Genomic DNA, 18,412 nt, shown 5'->3' with positions numbered 1-18,412 from the left:
TTTATGTATTTCAAATTTTCATTTAAGTAGGACATTAATAATTTAGAAATATTATTTATTCATATTTTAAATAATTTAACAAATTTATTTATTTTGGATATTTTATTTAAGTACGACATTAAATAATTTAGAATTTGTATTAATTTAAATTCTGAATAACTTAGAAATTTATTTATTCTATTTTTTTATTTAAATATGAAATTCAATAATTTAGGATTTGTATTTATTTTTAATTTTAAATAATTTAGGAATTTTATTTATTGTAAATTTTTATTTAAGTATGACATTCAATAATTTAGGATTTGTATTTATTTAAAATTTTAAATAATTTAGGTCTTTTATTTATTGCAAATTTTTATTTAAGTACGATATTTAATAATTTAAGATTTGTATTTCTTTAAAATTTTAAATAATTTTAATATAAGAAATAAACATCAGCATATCTGAATAAATAAAAAACTAAACACACTAAAATTAATATAAAAATGCATAAACATGAATAATACACATAAATAATTTTTTTCAAGTATCAATAAACTGACATCAAGTTTGAGAAAAATAAATCTCACACCTCACACTAAATCCAATCACACTTCTCTCTACCACACAAGCAACAATTAACGCCGTTTGTTGCGACTTAACAAAAAGAACCATTTTGCATACATTTAAATAAACATGGGGACGAAATTAATTCCTTTAAAAACCACTATACTAAATTGACTATTGTCCCAGAAAGTAGGGACGGATAAGGTAATTATACCATAAATAAATTGTTCGAAGTATCAACAAACTAACATAAATTTTGAGAAAAATAAGTAACAATAAATAATTATGTAAAAACATTGTTTGGTATGTTAACCCTTGCTTCAAAAACTATCTTATCGCCTCCTTTGAAGTCATTTAACATACATAAATTTTTCTATTCCATTCTAAATTTTGTTGATTTATTTGACGCGTTTTCTTACACTATTTCGTATAAAAATATAATTTTGAATAATTTAGGAATTTTATTTATTGTAAATTTTTATTTAAGTATGACATTCAATTTAGGATTTGTATTTATTTATAATTTTAAATAATTTAGGAATTTTATTTATTGTAAATTTTTATTTAAATATGACATTCAATAATTTAGGATGTGTATTTATTTATAATTTTAAATAATTTAAATATTTTATTTATTGCAAAATTTTATTTAAGTACTACATTTAATAATTTAGAATTTGTATTTGTTTAGAATTTTAAATAATTTAGGAATTTTTTATTAACATTTTTTTATTTAAGTGTGACATTAAATAATTTAGGATTTATATTTATTTAAGATTTTAAATAATTTGAGAAGGCACTAGAACTCATCCGAAATTGCAATTCAAATTCAAAAAGGAATACCTGAAATGGAGCTTTGCTATTCTTCTGCTCCACATTATGGAAAAACACTTGCCTAAACACACCCAAAACAACACAAACGACCCTAATTGCTCCAATTTTTCCTCATTCGATTTTGGGTCAGCTAAAGAATTTGGGCCCGTTTTGTTTCGATAAACTCTCAGGAAGTGCCAAATAGTGTCACGTGTAAAATTTTCAAAAATTGTGGCAGTGACACGCGTCAAAAGTTTGTTTTTTTTTTTTATTTCTCTATGTACAATACTTTGTGTTTGAATCTGACAGCATTAACATCCCTGTTAAATACAATGCGGAAGAAAACATGCGACAAAAGCATTATCAATCTGAAAATCATCCAACTTGTAGAAAAACAATGAGAAAGAAAAAAGCTATGAAATGTAGTGCAAAATATGTCACAAAATTGACATTAAATATCAAATTTGCATAATCTAATTAAGAAATATGATGAATAAAATTAAACAGAAACTGCATATCATAAAAAAGGGTACACATGAACATTCATATCGTACAGTACATAAATTGAAAAATATAAAATGACAAAATGCTCATAATAATAAATAAAATCAAATATTGTTATAAAAATAAAATAGAAAAAAAAATTAAGGTAGACATGTTACAAATAAGAAAGGGGAATGGAACAGGGTAATATTTATATCTCCATAACAGAACAAACAATTTCTTGAAATCAAACTCTCTACTCTCTTCTCGAAACTCCTCCAAAAACTTCTTCCACAACTCATTCTTACTGCACATGAATCGCAACTCTGAACATGTGCAAGCTACTTTGCCCAAATCAACACCAGGAACACACTCCAAGATCAAGCCCTTAAGCTCCATCGGTAACTTCACGAAACAAGGTGGAAGATCCAATCCACCCTTTTCACAAACATCAATCAACAGTGGCAATGCAACCCTATCTTTCACCATCTTCAACATGTAAAAAACTTCTTTCCCATCACTGCCTTTAGATTCACCGTTTGCCACCATCAACTTCAATGGCCTAACATATTAAGAGAAAGTCTCCCTACACTAGTATATATTTCCTATATACATAAAGTGATGCAAATATACACATAAGCAAATAAAAACTTCTTCTTTCTTTTTACCATCTTCTTACATACAATTTTCTTATATAATATATTTAATTTTATTCCAACAAACATAGTGCAACCTCGAACTAGAATCATTGGACAACCCCCACAGACATTCACAAAATGTCCCAGTGTCTGAAACTTCAAATTCACACTATGAGAACCACCATCAACCAAAATCTGAGGCAGGGTATACCTCAACGATGTCATTGAAGAAAACGGAGAAGGAGAATCATCAAGAGAGTGAAAACAGCTAATCGTCGTACTCGAATCCTTGTCGATTCTAACAAACCCATATTCAAGAACCACTCGATGGACCGTGAACACTAACAACTTCAAATCATTAATGTCGTTTCCAAGGGCTTCTTTTAGAAGCCTTCTCACAAAGAAAGGTTCTGAATTGGTACTCACCACCACCGCCTCATCGTATCCATCAATCATTTCAACGGTTTCTACCTCCGCAAAACCCAAAGTCGGATGCTTTTCAACGGCGGGGTCGAGGGGGCATCTAACAGGGTAGGCGCCGATCCTGCGGAAGTGAGAAAAGAGATGAAAAAGAATATGCAACCCTTGATTGAAAATGGAGAACAAAGGAACTAGAAAAGAAAAACCCCAATAGCGATGAGAGAAAAGAATAACAGAAAAGAAGCGTGAAAGGAAAGAGAAGAAGAAAAAGGTATTTTTATTATTCACATGAAGTATGTTACAAAGGGGGTATAAAAAGGAAAAACAAACCGTGTTGGACAGCTCAAACAGGAAAAACCCAAACTGGGCCAAAAAGAAAAAATACAAGCAATTATATTTTATCACCCCCCCCCCTAAAGCTGGAAGTACAGGTTCTTCATTCCCAGCCTGGATTGAAGAACATTGAAGGTAGATGGAGGGAGAGGCTTTGTGAGGATGTCGACAATTTGCATTGAGGAAGAGATGGGGAGTATTTTGATGAGTCCATAATTGAGTTTGTCCCGAACAAGGTGGCAGTCGATCTCTATATGTTTGGTTCGTTCGTGAAAAACCTGATTGGATGCAATATGTATTGTAGACTGGTTGTCAAAATAAAGGATGGTAGGTTGGGTGAAATGAATATGGAGGTCTTGTAATAAGTAGGTTAACTATCGGATCTCACAGGTGGTTGCAGTTAACGCTCTATATTCAGCTTCTGAAGAGCTTCTAGAGATCGTTTGTTGCTTCTTGGATTTCCAGGAAATGAGTGATTCACCAAGAAAAATAGAGAAGCCGGTTACAGATTTTCTTGTCTCGGGGCAAGTGGCCCAATCTGAGTCACTATATGCTTTGAGTTGAAAAGTGCTTGCTGCTGGCAGAAATAGACCATGACCAGGTGCATTCTTGAGATATCAAAGAATGCGAAAAGCGGCTTGACGGTGAATTGTTGTAGGTGCTAAAACAAATTGACTCAGTTTGTTCACGCTAAAGGCAATGTCCAGTATGGTGTTGGTCAAGTAGATGAGTCTTCCTATTAGGCGTCGGTATGAAGAGGATTCTGCAGTAGCTAGGAGATCACCTTGAGTACTTGAAAGTTGCGAAGAATGAACCATGGATGTTGGGACAGGTGCACAGTCAAGCATCCCTGTCTCATGTAGGAGGTCCATGGTATACTTCCGTTGTGAAAGGTGAATACCAGTACTGCTGCGGGCTACTTCAAGTCCTAGAAAGAAAGTTAGGTCACCCAGATTTTTTATTTTGAAATGTTGATGCAACAGTGATGTGAGTAATTTCCTCATAATTATTTCCAGTAAGGACGATGTCGTCAACATACACAAGAAGAGCAGTTATGTGAGTGTTTTGCGTTTTTATAAATAACGAATGATCAGCAGCAGACAAAACATAACCATTAGTAAGTAAGAATTGAGATAGTTTGGCATATCATTGCCGACTTGCTTAGCGTAGGGCATAGAGCGAACGTTGCAGTTTGCAAACAATGTGTGGATTAGGGACATCAATTCCAGGAGGTGGCTTCATGTACACTTCTTCAAGAAGGTCTCCATGTAGAAAGGCGTTGTTAACATCCAGTTGTTTGAGAAACCATTTGTGTGATGTAGCAAGGGCGAGAAGCAAGCGTAAGGTGCTCAGCTTTACAACTGGAGCAAAAGTATCGAGAAAGTCTAGCCCTTCAAGTTGCGCATATCCTTTTGCAACGAGACGTGCCTTGTAGTGTTCGATTGTACCGTCTGATCTATGCTTTACCTTGTACACCCAGCGACAACCAATGGCTTTCTTTCCCAAGGGAAGGGGTATCAGTGTCCAAGTGTTGTTTGCAGAGAGAGCAGTAAGTTCTTTTGCCACTGCTTCTTTCCAACAGTCATGTTTGGAAGCATCCTCATAATTTTGGGGTTCAGTTGAAGAAGAAAAAGAAGCAATAGTATGTTGAAAATTAGAAGATAGAGCATGATAGGACACAAAATTATTAACAGGGTATTTAGAACTTACAGTATATGCATATGGCATGTCAGTATGAAAATCTGTAAGGTAGGTAGGAGTTCTCCTAACCCGAGTGGACCTCTGTGGCGAGTTATGTCCCGCAGTTTCAGTGGGAATCATGGTCTTAGTGGCAGTGTTGTTATTGTCACAGAAAAAATCATAGGTGGAAACATAAGATTGAGGAACAGGCAAAGATAAATTGTTGGGACCCTCATTATCATCACCTTTCATTTTATAAGGAAAGTGATGTTCATAGAAAACAGTATGTCTGGAGATCTTAATTTTATGATTTTGAAGATTAAGAAAAAGATAACCTTTAGTGTGTGGTTGAAAGCCAAGAAAAATACTAGATACAACCCTATCATCTAGTTTCTTTCTGTGAGAAGTAACAGTGCTAGAGTAGCAAAGATAACCAAAAATACGTAAAGATGAGATATCATACAAAGTACCATTTAATTTTTCATAAGGGGTCATGTTCTGCAGCAAAGGAGTAGGAATACAATAGATGAGAAGAACATCATGTAAAACAGCGAAATGCCAAAAAATAGAAAGTAAATTAGCTTGAAAAAGCAAAGCACGCGTTACATTAAGAATATGCTGGTGTTTGCGTTCTACAATACCATTTTGTTCGGGTGTTTCTATACAAGTTTTTTTGGTGAATAATGCCTTTTGAAGAAAACAAATTTGTCATAGCAAATTCAGCCCCATTATCAGAACGTATAATTTTGACAGTGGTTTTCAACATAAGATAAAAAAAATTAGTTATGTGATTTATGACTTCAGATTTTATGCGTATAGGAATCACCCAAGTATAGCGAGAAAAATCATCTACAATGGTTAAAAAATACTGAAAACCATGCATAAAAATAACAGAGCAAGGACCACATATATCCATATGTAAAATCTCAAAAAATTTAGAAGTAATGGAATCACTTAAAGAAAACGAAAGTTTTATTTGCTTTACTCTATGGCAAGTATGACACAGATATGGTTTATGGGCAGAAATAAAAGAGTATCGAGATCTCAAAACATGCAATCGTTCATCAGAAAGATGTCCCAGTCTATTGTGCCACACATTAGTATCTTTCAAAATAGAATGAAAAGAAGAAACAAATTTGTTTGTGGTATGTCTTTGAAAAACAGAAGCATGAAAAATATACAAGCCATCTTTGGCTTCAACTGTACCAATCTTCTCTTTCGTTACATTGTCCTGTATCACGCAATCCTTGGATGAGAAAATCAAGTGATAGTTCAAATTAGAAGCAAGTTTGGAAGCGGAAATCAAATTAAAAGTGAATTCAGACACATATAAAACATTATTTAGGTAAAACTTATTACTGAAAGTCACAGTTCCAGAACAACTAGTATAGAAACGATGTCTATTTGGCAAACTGATAAGAACATGTTTGATACTTTTATAAGATGTTAAATCATACAAACAGGTGCAAACATGATCAGTTGCTCCTGAATCTAAGATCCAATAGTCTTTAATACTAGTATAAAGATTTGAAATAGTAACATTACCAGTTGTAGAATCCTTGTGATTGGTATCAACAGTAAGGGAGCCCACTTGATTTACTTGCACAGGTGGATGAGTCGCAATATTGTTTGCTGCATTCTGCTTGATCAAGGCAGATAGGACTTGATATTGCTGAGTTGTGAAGGCAGAACGCATGTCTCCATAATCCTATTCTTGTAGACAATTCTTAAAGGGAATATCATCAGTTAAAACAACATTAAGCAAAGGAGCAGTCCTACTATTTGGAGGATTATAACCGGGAGGAAAGTCATGTTTCCTGTAACATGTATCTATGATGTGGCCATTCCTACCACAATGAGTACAAATTTTCCTATTGATGTTGAATCTGAAATTCTTATTTTCTTGATTTGGAAAACCCATTTTTCTATAACAGACATTCTCAGCATGACCCAATCTTCCATAGAAAGAAAATTTAACAACAGAATTACGATTCACACTAGTATGATTAATATTTGTAAGCAAAAAATTACTTGCCCATTGACGTTCTTGCTGTGCCACAAGAGAGAAAATTTTTGAAATAGGTGGAATCGGTTCCATGAGGAGCACGTGGACCGAATGTTGTTGAATTAATCATTAAGCCCTCGAAGAAACTGCATGGCTTGATCCTCGCATTTTCTTTGACTAATAACAGAGGCTACAGAGCAAAAGGGCTTATGTTGACAAAAACAGATAAAGTTAGGTCGAAAATTATCAAGCTCATCCCAAATAATTCTGAGTTTCGTAAAATAGTCAGTCACTGACAAATCATTATGACTTAAAGAAGATGCCTCTAATTGCAAATCGAAAATCCTAGAGAGATCACCTTGGGAATATCTTGTTTTTCAAATCATTCCACACATCTACAACAATATCCATCCAAATTACACTTTGTCTAATTGGAAGGGATATCGAATGCACTAACCAGAACAATACCATATTGTTGCATCTGACCCGCACTGAATAGTTGGGATCGCTCGTTGTTGGGCAGGGATGGGTGCCCAAGACAAATTCGACTTTATTCTTCGCACTTAGCGCTGTTATGATATACCTACTCCAAGAATGGTAATTCATCGCGTCAAGAACTAGTGAAACCAGTGAAGCCGCGGGATTTTCACCAGGATGAAGATAAAGGTAGTTGTTTACATATGGTTCCATCGTAGCCGATTTTGCTTAACGTTCCTCCCCCATATTGCTGAAAGAAAGAACAAGAAAGGAATGTAAGTATAGAAAATAGGTATAAAGATGAAGAAAAAAAGGAAGGCATTCAAAGGAAGAGCTCTGATCCCATAACAGGGTAGGCGTCGATCCTGCGGAAGTGAGAAAAGAGATGAAAAAGAATATGCAACCCTTGATTGAAAAGGGAGAACAGAGGAACCAGAAAAAAAAAAAAAAAACCCAATAGCGGTGAGAGAAGAGAATAACAGAAAAGAAGCGTGAAAGGAAAGAGAAGAAGAAAAATGTATTATTATTATTCACATGAAGTATGTTACAAAGGGGGTATAAAAAGGAAAAACAAACCGTGTTGGACAGCCCAAACAAGAAAAACCCAAACTGGGCCAAAAAAAAAATATAAGCAATTATATTTTATCAACATCCCCGGTGAGGGTTTCGAGGGAGAATATCATCGTTCTTCCTGCCTCAGTTCAGTTCTTCTTTGAGGAATGTTTATATCTATCACCTTGCTTTCACCGTATGAGCCTGCAAAACTAAACAAACATTAAATAAATTAGTTTTTTTAAACTATTTTTTAAGACAGAAAGGATTTAAGTGTATTTAATTTTTTAAATATTATTATAAATTTATAGTATAATATTTTAATTCATTATAGAATTATGTATATCTCTATTTTTTAAATATATTATTATAAATTTATACTATAATATTTTAATTGATTATAAATTTATATGTATCTGTATTTTTTAAATATTATTAAATATTATCATAAATTTTATATTTATTGTAAAACTTTATATTAATCCAAACATAACAAATATATATGACAATTTTACAAATATTATTTTAAATTATAACATATATTTTTATATATGTATGTTTTAAAGAAGAAAATACTACTTTACAATGTCGAGATTTTGTATTTGTACATGTATGGACAAAGAGAACACTACTTTACAATGTCGAGATTTTGTATTTGTATATGTATGGACAAAGAGGGGTCTAGATAGTACCTGATATTGTTTGTGCAATTGTTGATGTGTCAGTAGCTTCCTTGCTTCTTCCTTCAAGTCTCCTCCTTGTACTCGGTCGAGATGGATCTGAAAAAAGTACTCCGACCTTAAAGTAAGTATTATGTGTAAAGAGTGTAGATTATAAATCTGATAAAAGCATACATTACACTTGTGTAAAGGGTTTATTTATAATGTTTTAATCATGGACCATTGTTGTGATGGGCCGATTCAATCAAATATTAGTTACTAACTGATTTATAGCATGATCCATGATACCTATTATAGGGAGGTATATTGGTATATCTAAAGAATATATGTATCATTTTTCAGTTAATCAGTATTGAGCTGATTTAGCTGATTTGTCATAGATATTTTCCGCATAATACACAACATGAATATGACTAATTAAATGCTCTCATAATTGTTGTTATTTATTAAGTGCATGCAAAGACTAAGACCAGTTAAATTCTTGTTTAGGTGGAAGACAAAATAAATATTTGTATTCAAAATGTCTTTAAATTTTTCGCCAAAAAAGTAATATTTTTGTTAATAAATAATTTATTAAATTATAACAATAATTGAGTAAAATTATATTACTTAAGTAGAAAACATATTTTACCTTTCAAGGAACGTTTGTAATTTTGTATAGGACACATCATCATAATTTCTTGAGTTTTAAAAAACTACATAAAAAATAGAATGTAATGTATTTATGAATCATTAATAGTATATAATTTATAATAAAATCGCCCAAAACTACATAAAAAAAATAATGTAATGTATTTATGAATCATTAATAGGATATAGTTTATAATAAAATCGCCCATCTTTTGCTCTCATCGTGGAGTGTGAAAGGTGAACGGGTATCGCCGCCTCCCTTAATTTTCTTTCTCCAATATCAAACCCTAATCTCTCTTCCTTCTTTACCTCTGTCCCCGCCTTCCTCTTCCTTAATCCTCTTTCTCCAATTTTGTTTAATACAAATCCTAAAATTTTGTTCAATCCACATATGTAAATCAATGTCATTGTGCGCCATGTCATAAAAAAATGAAATATATTGAATTTATATTAATTAAGTAGAAAATATAATTTATATTTGAAAGAGTTTTTAATTCTTATAGGATACATCATCCCTACTTTCCTTACTTTCCTGAGTTTTAACAAACTAAATTAATGTAATATATTTATGAAATATTAATAATATATAATTTATAATAAAAGAATGAATAAATTATAAGAATCTCATAAATACAACAACTATAAGATTATATAAGATTATGCGAAATTCTCTTCAATCATATTAATGAAAAAAAAGAATTAAAATAAATATATTATTATATATAAATTTAAATAATTAAAACAATTTAGAAAGTGAATATATACTAAAATATATATAATATTACCTAGAGTGTATTCTATTTAATATCTCTCTCCTCTTCTTTAGTTTTTTTTTTCTAAAACTGTAATAAGAAAATAAAAATAATATCTAGTGACCTATACATGTGTTTTATTTTTCTTTCCTTTCCTTTTTGAACATCTTAATTTTTTCTTATAGTGTTACAACTTTATACAACTTTTTAGAAAGGTCATGTATAATATTATAGTTTGATTGGTGAAAAGAGAGTCACTAATTAATTATACTATTTTGTTACCATTTTTTTTACTGTAAAACCATTCATAAGAACAAAATCTCCGTGTATGTCATCAATAGTTAAAACACACTTAATCTTATATAAAATGAAAATAAAGTAGAGGGATTGATGCAATGTGTCACCATTTGTGAACATAAATATATACATTTCTATTCACAGTAAATAACTGAGTTAAAGATGTAACATAAATTAAATGACATTTATTTAGAAACATAAAATAACATGTAACATATTTTATTAAAATTGAGTACACACATAAGTTATATTTCTTTAACTAAAAAAAATAGTCACTATTTGACTGTGGAATCTTCACCCTTATAGCTGTTGCTATTCTTTCCCAATGATACTTTCAAATGAAAGATTATGACTACCAAAATTTTATTTTCCTTCATATTTATTGTGGGTTATGACTCACATTTCTGTTTTCTTGACATAATTGGGAGGTTATTTGCCACAATTAATTGTAATCAAATGGAGGTTTCTTACTACAATTAATTGTCATCAAAGGGAAGTTACTTACCATTAATTGATTTTATTATTGTTGTCTCCTATAACCACTGTATATAGTGGCTTCCTTCAAGCAATGTAACACACAACAAACAGCAACACACTTGCTTCCTCTCTCTTTTCATATACTCTCTATTTCTATTATTGGGTGTGTAAGTGTTTAACCCATATAGAGAGAATTTGTTCTGGGGCTATTTATCTATTAGCCTGAGAGGAATTCATTGTACTCCCAGTACCATAATAGTGGAAGTTTTGACTCTCTCGCCGGTGATTTTTACCTCTATTTAAAGGGGTTTTCCACCTAAAATTTTTCACTTCCTTGTTACTTTAATTTCTCATAATCTTTGGTTACGCTTCCGCTCACGATATCCCTACATTTGTTATATCTTACTAACTTCGAAAATATGAATTTTGTTCTTTTAGTTACTTTATCGGTTAGACATTATTCTTTACAATCAAAGTATTTATCCTCAGACTCTTTGTTCTAAACAAATTAAAACAATATTTAAATAATCTATTCACAACTTCAAATCCAAAGCATAAGATTGATGTGTTCTTGCAATCACTTATAGATTAATTATGCACCTTGTTGAGCTATTGATTAAAAGTCATAAAGAGAAAAGTGAACACATGCATAAATAAGATGAGCTAATCTTTTAACTTGTAATTTTCATTGTGTAATATGGTTTACTTTTAATTTGTGTACAACTTCTTCTTAAACTATGCATTGAAGTTCATTCATATTTTGCTTGATTGAATTTTGAGTATTTATAAGTAGGTTTGATTTTGTTTGTATAAACAAGTCAAAATACCATTTTAAATAGCTATTAAATAATACATATAAAAATTAGTCACTGAAATTGATTTGGTGGCTCTATCTACAAAGTTGTTGTTTAGTGACCGAAACAAAATCGGTTGTGTAATTAAAAAGTTATGTTTGTTTAAAAAAAATTAAAATATGGTAACAGTTTCGGTTATTATATAACTATTAAATATACACATTTTCATATTATAGAAATATTAAATAAAAAACAATTTGAAAAGACATAAAAAAAAGAAAAAGTAAGAGTTGATGATTTATGTCATATCACATTACATGAAGTTAAAATACTCTCAATGATGCCTAAACTTAGATCAACAAAGATAATGGCTTATATATTACCATACTAAGAAAAAGAATGAATGTAAAAAAGATAACTTCTCTCTTTTCACCTTCTTCTTATACTCTCCGAATATAATTTTTGTTTCTTCTAATAAGGTTGTACGTTAGTGACTTAAAATAAGGAGTTAAAAGGGAGTAGTGTAATACGAAGGAAAGAGAAAAAAAATAAATTTTCATATTTCAAAATTCAAAAAGTGTTCTGTCAACGGTTTTAGTAATTACAAAATGACAAAATAACCCAAATAAAATATGTTAATGTAAGGACACAACAAAAAATATGATTATTAGAATGGGTCAAAAGCGGACACTAGTTATAAATAACGGACGCAAAGATGTAATTAGCGTGAGCTTTGCGCTTACCGAACTTTGGAAGCTAATATCTTCGGTGCAAAAAAGTTGGCGGGTGTGTGGGACACAATTACCATTGGCTAGACGATCACATAAACGTCACAATAGGTGTATTTTGCGTCTGTCTAACCTACAAGTTGCCCACACAAAATTATAATTTATATTATTTATTCACTCAAGTGGGGCTTAGTCTTGGAGAGAGGGACAATGAAATTAGAAATAAAGCGTGGACTTAACTTCGGATAGGGGGCAATAAAATTAGAAATAAAGTGAGGACTTAGTATTGAGACCGGGGACAATGAAATTTGAATAGTGTGGGCTTAACCTTAAATGTGTGGACACATAATATTTTGTTGTGTGTATAACAAACAGTAATCTCTAGTCAATCTTCAACATTTAACATACTTTTGTCCACAAAACAATTTTGCATACAAATTGTTATTTTCAAACAAAAGATGCAAAGTTGTAATGTTAGCTTTCGATTTTCTGACTGTACTATGCATTTTAGTATTTGTCTTTTGATTAAAAAAATTACAATAATAAAATTATCTTAATTTGAGACGTGAAAGTAGTTAATTTAAATAAAAAATATACATTGTACTGAGATTCGATCAAAATTTTAATCATTTACAAAATTCTTATAGTTAATTGAGAATTTTTTAAGTAAATAATTTTTTGTAGAGATATTGAGATTTAAAAAAATATATAAAAGAGTTATCAGATTTCAATAGTTTATTTTTTTAATTGATTTTTTATGGAGTCTTTTCCATTCCAAACATTTTTCTTCGTCCAACTAATAGTTTTCTGCTATTATACTTGCTGATTATTTTTTAAATCAATTTATTAATTATTACTATACATAATTGTTTAATTAAGAAAATATTATTTTTTTAGTTTTTATATGTGATGTTTTATGACTAGCTAGGTTTTAAAATATTTTTTATAACCACAACACATACATAATCAAATTTCAATAATGCGTTATAGATTCACTATGGTTATGAGGAATCTGATTGAAAATTATATGAGAATCAATAAAGAATAAGAAAAGAAAAAAATACATGTTTAGAAGGATGCTAATAAATTTTTATTAGATATTTGTTTGAAGATCATATAAATTAGAAGTATTATATAAGATTTGTGCCTTTAGTACCATACAAAATACATTCTAAATATCATCTTATTATCAATATAAAAAAAACTAAATTATTTTGGTTCAGTAGTTACATATTTTTTCCATATAATCAATGTAACAAATTTTTAAATTGTATAATGTAAAACACACTTTTTAACTTATAAAATCATATACTTATTTTTGTTACGCAGTTTCTTCATAAGGTTATGAAAAGACAAAATTGTCCCTATATAAAATTGTATATATATATATATATATTTTTTTTTTTGCATTATGGATTATGATAGTGTTAATCCAAAATAAAAAAATGCAAAACATCCATAATTGAAAAAACTATTTCAGATTCGTCAATCCATAATTCAAAATATGCATTTCGAATTCAGAAATCCATAATTGAAAAAAATCATTCCGCATCCACCAATCCATAATAGAAATTAGGTTTCCAGATTTAGCAATCTGGAAATCAACAATTTATGCAAACTTTATTTCCAGAACACCTCCTCATACAGAAAACAACATAACTCACTTCCGGATTGATGAATCTGTAACACACTCCAAAAATCTCGATTTCAAATAAAAGGTGAATGTCAGTTTCAAGATTTACAAAATTGTGGGAGTGCGGGAAGAAAAATGTAGGGGTGCAGGAAGAAACTGCCTATTTTGTTACATTAAAATGGGCTTAAAATAGGAGGCCCAAAGGCACTTGAACATTTTGGTGGAAACAAGACAGCATCGCACACAAACTCGAAAACCTAACGGAAGCAACTGCAGAGGGATAACCGGAGAGGTAGCAGCGATGAAAAACCTTGAAGAGGATGAGAATGGCGTGGAGCAGGAAGAATTGCAGAAGAAGGAGAAGAGAAAGGGGAAGCACGATAAACCGAAGCCATGGGACGATGACCCTAACATCGACCACTGGAAGGTCGAGAAGTTCGACCCTTCATGGAACGAAGGTGGCATGCTCGAAGTCAGTTCCTTCTCCACCCTCTTCCCTCAGTACCTCGAAAAGCATCTCCAAGAAATATGGCCTACTGTCAAATCCGCTCTCAAACAATACGGCATCGCTTGCGAACTCAACCTCGTACGCACTTCCCTTCCTCACTCCCCTTCCACCGTCCTTTTCTTTCATTCTCAAACCCTAATTGTACCTTCAATTGTTGCAGGTCGAGGGCTCCATGACGGTTTCAACCACCAGAAAGACCCGAGACCCCTATATTATCATCAAAGCCAGGGATCTCATCAAGCTTCTCGCAAGAAGTGTTACTCCAACTCAGGTATTTATTTATATGTGTGCCTTTCTCTTGTTTCTCTCTCTTTCTTTCAAATTTCAGTTATGTTAATGTCGTTTCCGTTGTTCCCAGGCGATAAAAATACTTGACGATGAAGTACAATGTGATATCATTAAAATCAGTGGCTTGGTTCGCAATAAGGTATTTTCTGATGATTTTGTGAACGTTTGTTTATTGTTTTATCGTTGAATATTCATTACCAGTGCCTCTGCGAGTCCTGTGTTTGGGCTGAGTGTTGGTTAGTTCTTTTGGATTGGGAAGGAACAGACAGAGGTCATTTGCTGTGATGCGATGATGTTGTGATGTTATGTGTGACGGTTGGAAATGTATGCTTTAGTAACCCAACTTTTGGAGCAATAATCATTCGTGTTGATGATATACCTATCATTCTTATACACCAGTTCTCTCCGAAAGCTGTAAAAAAATTGATTTGAACGCACACTTAATGCTTTATATTGAAATAAAACTAAGAACTTTTAGGAGAAATTCCTTATTAACATCGCGGAAACATTGAAACCATCTGGCCGTGAAAGCCCCCGTCTCAACCGCTTTTTTTGAATTTTGTATTCTTTAATGTAATCTTTTGTAGTTTGTCATGAAACATTTTGAGGAAATTTGTGTGATACTAGGAAGTTCACTTTTTCTGACTGCAGGAGCGATTTGTAAAAAGGAGACAACATCTTCTGGGTCCCAATTCTTCCACCCTGAAGGTATGTTTTCTGCTAAGATTTGATTTTTTTTTCAGCATGGGGATGACCCCTTTGTTATTACTTTCTAGCTTCGGTTTTATGGTTCTGCATACTACTATCAATAGATGGCTTCAACTTTGTAACTCACTTTTCTACAACTGTAATACTGGTGTGCAGGCTCTTGAAATACTCACTGGCTGCTACATTCTCGTCCAGGTAATTTTGACTTTTGCTTCGTTGTTTTGAATGTGAAGACTGTACATTTACATGCACTATAATATGAGTGTAGTCTAGAAAGAGCTGATTTCTTTCTATTTCTCATGCAATTCTGCAGGGAAACACAGTTTCTGCTATGGGTTCATTTAAAGGTTTAAAACAAGTCAGAAGGATCGTTGAAGAATGCATGCTGAATAAAATGCATCCTGTATACAACATTAAGGTTAAATGATTTGTATTTCATCAAGCTGATTTTTTTGGTACAGATTTTCGGTGTAAAAAAATCTCAATTCTCTTTTTTCACTTGGTCAGGTTCTTATGATGAAGAAAGAACTTGAAAAGGATCCGTCCCTTGCCCAGGAGAACTGGGATAGGTTCCTTCCAAAATTCAAGAAGTATGCCTTTTATTCAATAATTTGTATGTACAAAGTTCTCACTCTTGGTCTCAGTTTCACTGACTCTTCATATCTTTATTTAGGAAAAATGTTAAACAAAAGAAGGTTAACTCTAAACAGAAGAAACCATACACTCCATTCCCTCCACCACAACAGCCCAGCAAGGTGAGACAACTTCTAATATTTATTATCTGGTTGGATTTCTTCCACTTATGTACAGAGTCTCTTCTATTCATGTACCCAACAACAAAATAAAGAATTGACTGGAAAATGAATGCTTAAATAAATTCCATTTTGTTTAAATTTGCCTAATGGTTCTCAAAGAAGAATTGCATTTAATGGTGCTCAAAAACTCAATTACCTTAGTAGGACCCTACTGATACCTTCATTTTCTTGCTCTGTTGTGATTGGTGCTTAATCCATTTTCTCCTAATTGCCGATGATTTGTTAAAGCTGAGAACCTAATATTTTCTCTGTAGTTGTTTCAATAATGGCAACAAACATATAGTGATTATGAAATATGATTAATATTCAATATCGAGCATTATATTCAGGAATTGATATATGCTCACCGTTTACTTAAGTGTGCACTATCTAGGATTTGTGAATATATTGAACTTTTCTTGACCTTTAAATAAGATAGCAGCATCAATTCCACAATTACTCTTTTTTTTGGCATGCTTATATGATTTTTTTTCTTTTTTAGTTTTATCTGTATATATCCAAGTTTTTGACACTATATTCTTCTGATATTTTGTTTGTTAATTTACGTAATAAATTCTAAGTCGTCTGTCGTAATTTATGTGACATTTCAGATTGATATACAACTAGAAACTGGAGAATACTTTTTAAATAACAAAAGAAAATCGGCGAAGATATGGCAAGAGAAGCAGGAGAAACAGGCTGAAAAAACTGCTGAAAACAAAAGGAAACGAGACGAGGCCTTTATCCCACCCAAGGTTTATACTAACATTTCATTTGCAATTTTTTCTTCTATTCACCACTATTTATTGTGTTTGGGGTTACATCTCCCTTCAATCCTTTTTCCTATTCATAAATGTTGTTACTACGCGATAGTGCAAATGAATATTTGGGTGCATTCGAACTGCGAACCAAACATGCACTATTTTTTGTTAAATTGTTTTACTTTATAGTCTTCTTCATGGTGTTCTGTTAAACTTTTATTTGCTTTCTTTAGGAGCCTGTAAACCCGGTGGATAAATCGGAGGATGCTAACAATAAAGTAACTGACATTACAATGTCCTTAAAGGTAACAAGTTTCTCCCAGAATTTTGTTATGTTTTTTTTTACTGGTTAAAATTGTAAGCTTTTGTTGCCACACCGGTATTTTCTGTTTAAATAAATCTCATCTCACTTGTATTAAAAATGGCACGTCTGCAGAAAAAAACAGAGAAGTTTGGAAAGCGTAAATCTGAAGAAAATATAAATGCGGAGTCTTATATTATGGGATCATCAGAACAAACATCAGGAAAGAAATCCAAGAAGCAAAGGTCTTTAGCATAATCTTCATTTTGGAGATGGAACATGACCGTGTGATGTGAATTCAGTCCAGATCTTCTGAATCCAATGTCCTTGCAGTTAACAGTTTTGACATTATTGTTGTACGAGGCTTCGTTTTTCTTACCATTTTGTCATGGAGTTGAGTGCGTGTAACGTAGCAGTACTTGGCACTAGACTATGTACACCCTGTGGTCCTTTCAAAAACATTGTTCGACACACTCTGACAATATGATTTGGTTTCACGAGTTGGTGCCATATATATATATAGTTTAGACTGCATGTTTCATTTGCAAAATCTGGTCCAATCCCAAAAGGAAGAAAAGAGCAATCAGAAACTGAATTTTTCGACTTTTTCGACTTTTTCGATAGTCCTTTAATGAAAGTGAATATTTATCTTCCACGAAATGTGCACAGATATTCTTCTATTTCTCCTTGGGTAAGTTTTAATAAATTTAAATGTGAAGAAGTCAAACATTTATCTTCAAGGAAATGTTTTATAAATGCAGGTTATTAAATCTTATAATCAGTTTTATGAACTTATTACAGCAGTTTGTGATTGAATGACTGCAAAATTATTTTATATTCATTTTGTAATTTGTTTTTTCCATTGTTTCATGTAATTTGTTGTCATACTTTTTGTTTTCATTTTAAGTCTTTTTATAGTGTGATGGCATAAAGAATTTTAATAATGAAATTTACCTTTATAAAAAAATTAAAAATTTATAATAAATTATGATGTTTATGTAAAAATTAAAAAAACAAAATTGGATTGTCTAAAATTTAATAATTTTAAATTTCATCTAAAAGTAAAAAATTTAAAACACTATTTAAAAAATTAAATAAGTAATCAATATTAAGT

At 31.5% G+C, this 18,412-nt stretch overlaps 1 protein-coding gene and 1 pseudogene across 1 annotated transcript; one reads left to right on the top strand and one right to left on the bottom strand.

The window, feature by feature from the left end:
* Nucleotides 1-1,858: 1,858 nt before the first annotated feature.
* LOC137825374 (putative F-box protein At1g23770) lies at nucleotides 1,859-4,105 on the bottom strand (annotated as a pseudogene).
* A 10,031-nt stretch (nucleotides 4,106-14,136) lies between these two features.
* Nucleotides 14,137-17,848, top strand: LOC137826468 (KRR1 small subunit processome component homolog). Its single transcript, XM_068632438.1, has 11 exons — nucleotides 14,137-14,524; nucleotides 14,607-14,717; nucleotides 14,805-14,873; nucleotides 15,386-15,442; nucleotides 15,599-15,637; nucleotides 15,756-15,860; nucleotides 15,950-16,032; nucleotides 16,116-16,197; nucleotides 16,848-16,991; nucleotides 17,231-17,302; nucleotides 17,434-17,848. Exons 1-11 carry the CDS (start codon nucleotides 14,240-14,242, stop codon nucleotides 17,554-17,556), a joined length of 1,170 nt encoding a protein of 389 aa, XP_068488539.1. The 5' UTR covers nucleotides 14,137-14,239; the 3' UTR covers nucleotides 17,557-17,848.
* The last annotated feature ends 564 nt before the right edge of the window (nucleotides 17,849-18,412 follow it).

This window comes from Phaseolus vulgaris, chromosome 8 (assembly GCF_000499845.2).
Source record: "Phaseolus vulgaris cultivar G19833 chromosome 8, P. vulgaris v2.0, whole genome shotgun sequence".
Lineage (NCBI taxonomy): Eukaryota > Viridiplantae > Streptophyta > Magnoliopsida > Fabales > Fabaceae > Phaseolus > Phaseolus vulgaris.
The sequence above is the reverse complement of the archived record's forward strand: the minus strand, read 5'-3'. Positions and strand labels throughout refer to the sequence as shown.

Excerpts from the sequence above, each read along its gene's own strand:
- LOC137826468 (XM_068632438.1), top strand. The coding sequence starts at position 14,240 with ATGAAAAACCTTGAAGAGGATGAGAATGGCGTGGAGCAGGAAGAATTG. Across the intron at positions 14,874-15,385 it reads GTGGCTTGGTTCGCAATAAG|GAGCGATTTGTAAAAAGGAG; the intron begins GTATTTTCTGAT and ends TTCTGACTGCAG. Across the intron at positions 17,303-17,433 it reads ACATTACAATGTCCTTAAAG|AAAAAAACAGAGAAGTTTGG; the intron begins GTAACAAGTTTC and ends GCACGTCTGCAG.